The sequence below is a fragment of the Triticum aestivum genome, chromosome 2A (assembly GCF_018294505.1).
Source record: "Triticum aestivum cultivar Chinese Spring chromosome 2A, IWGSC CS RefSeq v2.1, whole genome shotgun sequence".
NCBI classification, from domain to species: Eukaryota; Viridiplantae; Streptophyta; class Magnoliopsida; order Poales; family Poaceae; genus Triticum; species Triticum aestivum.
The window spans coordinates 149,841,423-149,852,132 of NC_057797.1; the positions used below are offsets into that span (position 1 = coordinate 149,841,423).

The 10,710-nt window shown below is 43.4% G+C and overlaps 1 protein-coding gene across 1 annotated transcript; it reads right to left on the reverse strand.

The window, feature by feature from the left end:
* Nucleotides 1-3,899: 3,899 nt before the first annotated feature.
* LOC123188087 (glutamyl-tRNA reductase-binding protein, chloroplastic) lies at nucleotides 3,900-9,383 on the reverse strand. Its single transcript, XM_044600123.1, has 12 exons — nucleotides 9,023-9,383; nucleotides 8,820-8,885; nucleotides 8,014-8,100; nucleotides 7,387-7,485; nucleotides 6,999-7,094; nucleotides 6,791-6,856; nucleotides 6,618-6,708; nucleotides 6,041-6,108; nucleotides 5,886-5,951; nucleotides 5,123-5,173; nucleotides 4,535-4,599; nucleotides 3,900-4,238 (listed from the first exon to the last, which is right to left on the reverse strand). Exons 1-12 carry the CDS (start codon nucleotides 9,236-9,238, stop codon nucleotides 4,184-4,186), a joined length of 1,026 nt encoding a protein of 341 aa, XP_044456058.1. The 5' UTR covers nucleotides 9,239-9,383; the 3' UTR covers nucleotides 3,900-4,183.
* Nucleotides 9,384-10,710: the final 1,327 nt, after the last annotated feature.

Genomic DNA, 10,710 nt, shown 5'->3' on the forward strand with positions numbered 1-10,710 from the left:
GTAGGACATCATCATAATGTGCACAATGTGACCAAGGAGTTGATCACGGGATGATGTGTTACGGAATGAGTAAAGAGACTTGCCGGTAACGAGATTGAACAAGGTATCGGGATACCGACGATCGAATCTCGGGCAAGTATCATACCGATGGACAAAGGGAATTGTATATAGGATTGATTAAGTCCTTGACATCGTGGTTCATCCGATGAGATCATCGTGGAGCATGTGGGAGCCAACATGGGTATCCAGATCCCGCTGTTGGTTATTAACCGGAGAGTTGTCTCGGCCATGTCTACATGACCACGAACCCGTAGGGGTCTACACACTTAAGGTTCAATGACGCTAGGGTTATAGGAGAAGTATGTACGCGGTTACCGAATGTTGTTCAGAGTCACGAATGAGATCCCGGACGTCACGAGGAGTTCCGGAATGGTTCGGAGGTAAAGATTGATATATGGAAAGTATGGTTTTGGCCACCGGAATTGTTCTGGACATCATCGGTAGTGTATCGGGACCACCGGAGGGGTCCGGGGGTCCACCAGGTGGGTCCACCAGGTGGGGCCACCAGCCCCGGAGGCCTACATGGGCCAATGGTGGGAAGGGACCAGCCCCTAGGTGGGCTGGGGCGCCTCCCACCAAGGTCCAAGGCGCCTCCAAGAGGGGAAGGGGGCAAACCCTAGGGCAGATGGGCCCTAAGGCCCACCCTAGGTGCGCCTCCCCCTCTCCCCCTTGTGGCCACCTCCCAGATGGGATCTAGGGGCTGCCGCCACCCCTAGGGAGGGAACCCTAGGTGGGGGCGCAGCCCCTCCCCTCCCCCTATATATACTTGAGGTTTGGGCTGCCCAACACATGTGATTTGCTCGCCCTATTGGCGCAGCCCTACCCCTCTCCCTCCTCGTCTCTCGTAGTGCTTGGCGAAGCCCTGCTGGAGTCCCGCGCTCCTCCACCACCACGCCGTCGTGCTGCTGCTGGATGGAGTCTTCCCCAACCTCTCCTTCTCCCCTTGCTGGATCAAGGCGTAGGAGACGTCACCGGCTGTACGTGTGTTGAACACGGAGGTGCCGTCCGTTCGGCACTAGGATCATCGGTGATTTGGATCACGACGAGTACGACTCCATCAACCCCGTTCACTTGAACGCTTCCGCTTAGCGATCTACAAGGGTATGTAGATGCACTCTCCTTCCCCTCGTTGCTAGATTACTCCATAGATTGATCTTGGTGATGCGTAGAAAATTTTGAATTTCTGCTACGTTCCCCAACAGTCGGTACCTTCATGCATATCAATCAAAGTATCCCAAATTTCCTTTGCATTCTCAAGACGGCTGATTTTGTTGAATTCTTCGGGGCACAATCCATTAAAGAGGATATCGCAAGCTTGAGCATTGTATTGTAGCACCTTCAATTCTTCCGCTGTAGCTTCACGATTAGGTTCTCTCCTATCAAAGAATTCACCTTGCAAGCCAATACACACAATAGCCCAAACGGTGGGGTTATGTCCAAGAATATGCATTTTCATCTTATGCTTCCAACTAGCAAAATTAGTACCATCAAAGTAAGGACATCTACGGTGGTAATTTCCCTCGCTAGACGTCATACTCTTCTAGGTTGTGAAACCAAGGCTATGATCACCAAAGCTATGGAAAGCAAGGCAAATAGAGACCAAAGCTCTGATACCACTTGTAGAATCGGAAGTATGTCTAAGGGGGGTGATTAGACTACTTGACCAAATGAAAATCTAGCATTTTCCCATTTTAAGTCCTGGCAGATTTTAGCAACTTAACACAAGTCAAGCAATCAACCTACACATGCAAATCTAAGAGTATAGTTGCGGAATGTAAATCATTGCATATGAAGGTAAAAGGGAGGAGTTTGGAGGGAGCAAACGCAATGTAGACACGGAGATTTTTGGCGTGGTTTCGATAGGTGGTGCTATCGTACATCCACGTTGATGGAGACTTCAACCCACGAAGGGTAACGGTTGCGCGAGTCCACGGAGGGCTCCACCCACGAAGGGTCCACGAAGAAGCAACCTTGTCTATCCCACCATGATCATCGCCCACGAAGGACTTGCCTCACTTGGGTAGATCTTCATGAAGTAGGCGATCTCCTTGCCCTTACAAAGTCCTTGGTTCAACTCCACAATCTTGACGAAGGCTCCCAAGTGACACCTAACCAATCTAGGAGACACCACTCTCCAAAAGGTAATAGATGGTGTGTTGATGATGAACTCCTTACTCTTGTGCTTCAAATGATAGTCTCCCCAACACTCAACTCTCTCTCACATATTTGGATTTGGTGGAAAGATGATTTGAGTGGAAAACAACTTGGGGAAGGCTAGAGATCAAGATTCTTGTGGTTGGATTGGAATATCTTGGTCTCAACACATGAGTAGGTGGTTCTCTCGCAAAAAATGAATGATGGAAGTGTAGGCACGTTCTGATGGCTCTCTCACCGAATGGAGGAAAGGTGGAGGGTTATATATAGCCTCCACACAAAATCTAACCGTTACACACAATTTACCAAACTCTGTGGGACCGAATACTCAAACTCGATCAGACTGATTTAGTTAAAAATGTGAACGTTAGGATTTTCGGTGGGATCGACATGTCAACTCGGTGGGACCGATTTCATTAGGGTTAGAGCATAACGTAATCTCGGTGAGACCGATCACATGAACTCGGTGACACCAATTTTTGTAATGGGCCAACAGAGAGTTGGTCAGGCAAACTCGGTGGGACCGATCGCTCATTTCGGTGAGACCGAAACATTACGAAAAGGAAACAGAGAGTTTGCATTGCGAACTCGGCGGGACCGATCGCTTATCTCGGTTAGACCGAAAGGTTACAAAGGGAAACAGAGAATTTGCAATCCCATCTCGGTGAGACCGAGATCCCTATCGGTGAGACCGAACTGGTTAGGGTTTCTGGCTATGGCTGTGTCAAATGAACTCGGTGACGCCGGATAGATCAAATCGATGGGGCCGAGTTTGAGTTTTGGTTTGGGACGTATGTGGATATGAGAAAGTGGTTGAAGACTTTTGGAGCATATCACTAAGCATTTTGAGCAATAAACCATTAAGCAACACATCATCCCTTTATAATAGTATTGGCTTTTCTTATGGACTCAATGTGATCTTGGATCACTAAAATGAAAAGGTAGAGTCTTGAGTTTGAGCCAATATGTGTTCTTAGCATTTTGAGGGGTCCACATCTCTAGTCCATGCCATGCCAAACATTGAACTTTCTGAAATGACCATCTTGAAAGAGTATTAGTTTAATGAGCTATATGTTGTTAAGAATTACCAAAATCACCGAGGGATTAGTAGCACTTTCAAGACCTCAATTCAAATGAGGAAGAGGACGACGACTAGTCTAGGTAGTAGTAGCAATGCAGAATAGAGACATTGCATATTTAAAATATGTCGCTTAACGACAATGTAAAGTCACAAAATATATGTTGTGACACATTGTGACAACTAAATATATGCAGTCTAGCTCCAAAGTAATACAGTCCAAATCCATGCGATATGGCGACTCTGCTACAATTGCTCTTATAGCAAGAAATTTGGATGGGTTGATTTTTCTCTCCAAAAGGAATGCTTAGGAAAATTCTAAAGACTCTAATCAAACAACCTAAGTAGGATGTTTTTCCTAAAGAATCAAATCCTTTATAAAACTTATAATATTCCTTTGAATCAAAGAAGCCCATTTTTTTTCTTTTACCGAAGCAAATTATCTTACAGCTCGTCAGCTTCCCAGTTGATAGTTCACATGGTAAAAACTCATAAAGGAAAGGACAATTACCTAATTTTGACATGTGAAACCTTCCAATGAGATGAACCTTTTTTGCATGGCAATACGTGTCTCATTCATATTATAAAGATCAAAGTACAAGTGACGTAAAGACCGACATGACAACAACTTCAGTCGTGTATGAGTGCAAAACAGTTCAGTGCAATATACAAGTCGCTTTGCATTTCTTTAAGTTTGACTGGAAGTAGTTCACACAAGTTCGCTGTCACAATGGTGTTGAATGATGTATGAAACCATGGAATTTTCTGTGGATCATCCATCTTCGCTGACGCTGAGACTGGAGAGCAACTTGAAAGCTCTTATCGGCTAGGGCTTTCTTTTTTACATGGACGCCACCACTGCGTTCCAGAACAAAGAGGTCATTCAGCATGTCAGGATGAGGCCTTTGCAGCCTGTAGCATTTCCACAATAAGTGTCTTAACATCCCTGTAAAAGCACAGGACCGTTTAGAGTCAGTCAATCGAATAATTAGAATAAGCATGTCCTAGTTACCAATTAAACCGCCATTCAGCAGATTGTAAACCTAGGAGGCCTTGATGAACAATGCAAGTGTTGAGAAAATGCATAATCATCCCCAAAGAAGGGAACATGTATTCATGTATAAACCCAATTTTGAAAACAAGATTATGAAGAGAGTAGCAAATATAAGTATAGAGCAGAATGGAGACATGAGTATGCATGAATTATAACTATGGGGAAAATATAATAGAGCAGGAACTAACTTTCTGTCTTGCGCACGTCTAGGGAAGGGAATTCGCAGCTTCAGAACAGTTCCATCATAACCAGCCTGCACAACAAGGAAAGTGTCAATTACCATGTTACCACACCGGTTGGCTTTGACTAGAATATAGCATGGCACATTAAAGGTCTGGTCAAGTAAATTCAAAGATATGAAAGGACAGTGCATCATTGTCCAACCAAAGAACAGCCCTTATCCACTAAAAAAAAAAGAACATCCCTTGGGAATAAATTGTCTATTTCGAATTCAGTTCTGATGAAACCGTCAAAACCGCTAATACAGTGCATATGACAATTTACTGGTCGACTATCGGAGCTGAGGGTAGAAAAGCATTCACAAGACAACATCACTGTGATTCATTGATATGTTTTTCTGCCAAACAAGAAAAAGACACAGCCTTTGTATAGTTATTACATCCCCATTTTTGAAAGAGGGGGGCCTCGACAGTAATTTTCTATTAAAAAAACAAGGAGATATGTACAACAGAGGGTATGTGTGGGGGGGGGGGGAGGGGGGGGCTATACAGAGGTCTATACAAGAAAATCGAGCCAAGCATTGAGAGGGTTGTTACCTTCACATTGATACCGAGGCTATCCACATCCAGAATAGAAGCGAAATCCACCTGAAATAGCTTACATCTGTCATCCCTCGATATATTTTAAATGGAAACATTAACATTTGGTGAAGTATAGAAGTGTCAAAATCAAGAAAATGAAAGAGAGATACAAGGCATAGATGTGTTTACTGTAAAGAAAAAGAACTCATGTGCTAGTACAGAAAAAGAGGACGGGCATTACATACTCTGTCAGTAGTTAGCACTTAGCACTGACAAACTTTATTTTGTAATGCCAAAAGTCTGAACCCAAATGTTCATGTTGCAGAGTCAGCACACTGAAATGATAATAGTTCATGGTGCCCAAGAGACTAAGCAGATAAACAGCTACTACATTATAAAACTAATTGTTTTTTAATTGGTAAACTGGTTTATAAATTTTGTTGTGCAACTGTTTTCCTGAGTCAAGACTTGCATAGGCTCTGTGTGATGTGCACCTTTTTTATCTAATGTTTGGGACAAAAAGTAGGAATCATATCCTTAAACTAAAACATTCGTCTCTTCACACTAAATATATCACGGTGACCGAGCACATATCGCCATACAATAACTAAAATACTAGTTATTTAGTCACAGAAAGAAACTTAAGTATGAAATGAACAGAAGATAAATAATATAACTGTCTCGCAAACTAATACAGCTACGACTTGTTTTCTAGTATATCTTGCAGAGTTGCAATCATGACCAAACACCACTTAAGTAAGCTTTATATTGTACTTGCCTTAACAGAGGTTGAGTGTTGCACGATGAGCTTTGTATCATCAGCATGATCCTTGTTCATGTGGCCCTGTGGGATACATGCAGCTTACTTGAGCATAAATATGCCAATTGAAGATCAATAGATTTAGTGTGGAGTCAAGCAAATATAAAACGTACTGCAATAGGAGTGGAGAACTGAGATATAGGATCCACTTTTGCTTCCTTGAACTCAGCTGCACTAAACTCTGAGGATGTGGAGAACAGAGTAGTATCTCAAGGACCATCAAACCAAATCATATTGCATTTCATACAGAATTTGACCTTTAGGTCACACAAAAACCTAACTATAGGAGCACAAGTGCAAGGCACTGAATGTGCAAGTCTTACGATTGGGCCTGGTTTTCACTATAAAAAACTAACTATAGGAACACTCAAACCTCTGTTATAGAAAATTTCATTGTTAAATTCGGATGAAACATTGAGTGAAAAAGGAGGAGACTGACGTAAGACGAGAGGCTACTAGTTTTATTTTTATATAGCTTCCTCGGTTTCTGTTTTCTTACTCAGGATATTCCTTTTCATGGTTCTCATATTGCAACTCACGATTTTCGCAAGAGTGCTACAGGAACATTACATAGTAACTCAAAAACAAATTAAAAGTCGAGTAGAACCTTGAACTTCTGGTCAGAAAGGCTATGCAGGCTTCTTACTATGAGCAGTTTTAACTAGGGCATTCAAAAGACGGGTCACAAACCTCCAGAGCCAAGGATAGCTGTTGCAACCCCAGATACGTAACGTACAGCTTTTGGTTTGATGTGCAGAAAACGGAAGTCACCAAAGTCAACCTTGATTTGGCAAATTTCCATCAGAAATTAGTACGATATTATACAGTTACTTTAGAAACAGTATAATGTTCAATAAACATACCCAAAAGGCCTCAGGGTGTCTCCGTAAATATGCAGTTCTCACTGCATCTTTTTCTTCATCAGGAACCTTTGGAACAGAACCAATACGAAGTGAGCCAACACATAATTATCAGGTAACATATACTGTATGCTTTAATAAATATCAAGTTAAGAAATTTATCAGGACATAAGCACACTAATATATGGGGCAAGTGATAGGAGGGAATTACAGGTGTAGCATCGCCGTATACAGTGATTACAGTATCTGTTCTGTCCTCTGGGTCTTTGGCAACCAAAAGTGAGCATTTAGTACTTCCTGCAAGATTCTGCAAAATGGTGGCAACAAAAGACATAACTATCAGAAGCTATTGTGAATTTAGTAGATTATAGACCAGCACCCTATTCTTTTCATAGAACACTGTCCATGCCTTTTATATTTTTCATGTCTGTCCATTTTGTTTTTTATGTCCGTGTTTATGTGTCAGTACTCCTGCTATTGTCAGTGTTATCATGTGTGTTTGAGTTAAGTCACTAAATGCATAGGGTCATGCGTGTAGAACGGTGTCGACAGGTAGTATTACATGTATACATAATCATGAGAGCACAATACTGGCATACCTTTGAGTGAACTGCTAAACTACTCACTGCTAATATGGGGGAACCATCTTGATCGCACGCAAAATCAACCATTGAACCAGATGGATAACCCACATGTTCCTGTTAACAGAATGACATGTTATAATTTTCTTTTCCTGTAATCAACCAATTGGCAATAGAAGGAGATAGAAGAAAAATATAATTTGCCTTTGCCATTCACAAAGCAGAAAAGGCACACACTGGAAGGTGACAATCCCAGCCAGTATGGCATGGTAAAAAGCTACATATCACGATGTACTCCCTCCGTAAAGAAATATAAGAGTGTTTAGATCACTAAAATAGTGATCTAAACGCTCTTATATTTGTTTACGGAGGGAGTACTAAATATCTGACAGGTACCTTGCCAAGCACATGCCACATTTCAGCGAGAAGTGAAAAGTGGAGTTATCAAGCAGGTTTAAGCAAAAAAGTTAAGTTTGAATAATCAAGAGAAGCTGTTAATGGAAAAAATATCAGGCCCGCCCTTTACATATCCACATGGCAATCAGTACTCACCAGTTTCAATAGAATTCTAAAAAAGACGACACAGGAAAAGACTGGCAAATGCATGCTCACTAGACTGCAAATACAAGAATGCTTCTAGCATACCTGAGAATGGGTAGCCAGAACACCTCTGACACTTTGGTCCAGAATGGTTCGTATTTCTTCAACAGGAGGAAGCCGGGCAGCTTTTACCTATAATCATGATGATGTTGAGTGAATAAGAAAGACCTTGAGATGGCAAAAGATTAAAACCTACAATGTTTAGAGTTCCTCTTAATTAAAATCCAAGACAACTTTGTAACTTGTTAGTTAAGGTATTTGTTCAGAGCTGTCATAAATGTTGCATGTACTTGTTCCACAGGCTGATCATTCAAATATCTAATAGGAACAGAAAATGGCATATTTTGCAAAGTTGATCCGGTTGATGGTGGTTAGATAAAAAAAACTCCCACGATATTGGAATATGTTGACTATCGTGGAGGAAAACTCTGCATGTCGTTGTTAATTGTTGATGATGAACGTCATACTAATTGTTGAAGAAAATCACTACCAGGGAACAATTTTAAGCCCATTTCACAGTAACCCTCCTGGTAATTAATCCGTCCCCATAAACACGTACCAAGCACATGGTTCTGAAAAGAAAAGCACCGACTACCTCATGGTAAACGTTCGCCAGCTAAGGGGGTCCATAAGTTTAAGCCTATTCCAGACTACTGTTTAATCCTCCTGATAATCTATCAGACTCCTTAACATATACTCAACACATGCTTCTGAAAGTGAAATTCCCCATGATACTGAGCAGAGCACCCAATTTTTCGTGTTCAAAGTTGTACAGCTATCGCGTCCTCAGATTATCACATAGTAAAGAGTACTACATGATCACTAAGCAGGGCCAAGGCCAAGGGCCGCACCTGGTGAGCGCGGATCACCTCGAAGGCGTCCGCGGATCCTCCGGGGGCATCGGCAGGCGCGGCCATCTGCAAGACAAACAGAACGGCGGGGCGCCATCAGCCAAATCCACAATCACCGCAGGGGAGGCATTCCATCGAACACTTGGGGTCCGGGACTATTCTCAAACAGGTAGAATTCGGCGGGGCGGAGAGGCCAGGCAGACCTGAGAGGGCGAGGAGGAGGCGAGGAAGCGATCGCCGCGGCGGCCACTGCTGCGGCGGGGAGGGTGGAGGAGGGGCGACGAGGAGGAGGTGGGGGCGGGGATGGCGTGAGCATGGCGGTTTTGTAGGTGGAGTGGGCGGAGCAGTCGCGAGAGCGTTGACGGCGAGGGGAGCGACGCGAGCTGGGCGCCCACCGGCGTGGGCAGGAAGGGCCTCATTGCGTGCACGCCTTGGTGTGTGTGGGTCTGGGTTGTGTGTGTGCGCGCGGAGCGGGGCGCCTCGCTGGCCGCTTGGTCGTCGCTCGGCACGGCGCACACGCGAGCGTGGGGAAGAAGAGCACTCCGGCCCGGCGAATGCTTCCCAGATGGGCCGGCTGAGTGGACATGGGGAGCCCCTGTTCCACGCCGTCACTCGGCGGAAAGCGAGCAATCGTCAAAATCACTAGTCAGAGGAATTCTCTGCAAGGTTCACTCTCATCTTTTTTTCATGGTGACAACTTGCATACTGCATGTGTGACATTTGTCGCAACCTGAATTTTCTTTATTCGTTCGATTTCTCAAAATGTTTTATGTCTAAAACTGTGCTTCCAAACACCAACCGGTTTCACCGTTGCATTTCGCAGAACGAAATCTTCGAAAATAGATCCATATTAACGGGTTAGAAAAAACAAAAAACCAGAAAAGCCATAAATTTTAAAAATGAAAAACAAAAAAACGAAAACCAAAATCTAGAAAAAAAAGGAAAACCAAAAACTGGAAAAATAATCGCAAGAAAGTAAAAAATATATTCACGAAAACCTAGGAGAACCCAAACAAAACCCAAAAACTCAAAAAATCAGAACAAAAACACGAAAAAGACTAAAAAATGCGTGCAAAAAAATATGTTCCATAGGTACACCCATCACGTGACATGTGCGGCCGCTAAGCGCTGGCGCATGCCAGTGGTGTATCCCTTAAAGACGTACCCGTTAAGAGCATTACTAGTAGAGCCCTTAAACCCTCAAACCCCTAAAAATAACTGCTTATTTACAGGTTTGATTGAAAAAAAGCCGTAGACTAGAACCCCTTAACCCTCAAACCCTCAAAAAAATTTAAAGGTCCAACTCTCAAACCCTCTCCCAATCCTCAAAAGTAAGGGTTGGGGAGTAAAACTTACCCTAACCCTCATTTGGCGGTTATACTCGCGCGGGAGGAAAAAATCCTCCCAACTCCCGCGCCCACGCCCGCGACCGCCGCTGCTAGTCGCCCCCGTTGACGGCGGCCGCCCCGTCGACCTCCCGCGCGCAACGACAACGTCGTTCATGGGGAATATTCCGTTATAAGGGTTGGGTTTGAGGGTTCTAATCTTTGCCCCTATTTTTCAACCCGTAAAAGTGCAAAAAAGATCATTTTTGGACCCTTAAAACGCTAGTGAGGGTTTGAGGGTTCTACTAGTAATGCTCTAACTACTTGGTCCCAGCAATGCCAGTTAGCGTACCGGCTTCGAACTCGGTACCTCTGCTATCGAAGAGAAAGGCACTAACCACCCGGCTATTCCACCCATTATGAAATAAACGAATTTTTCTTCTTTTTTTCTTTCTTTAGTTTGTGGCGTTTTTTCCTTGACGTTTTCATTCAGTTTTTCTTTTTTCTTTTCCCTTTTCCAGTTTTCTTCAATGGGAAGATTCTTTTAAAAATTCATTAACTTTTTC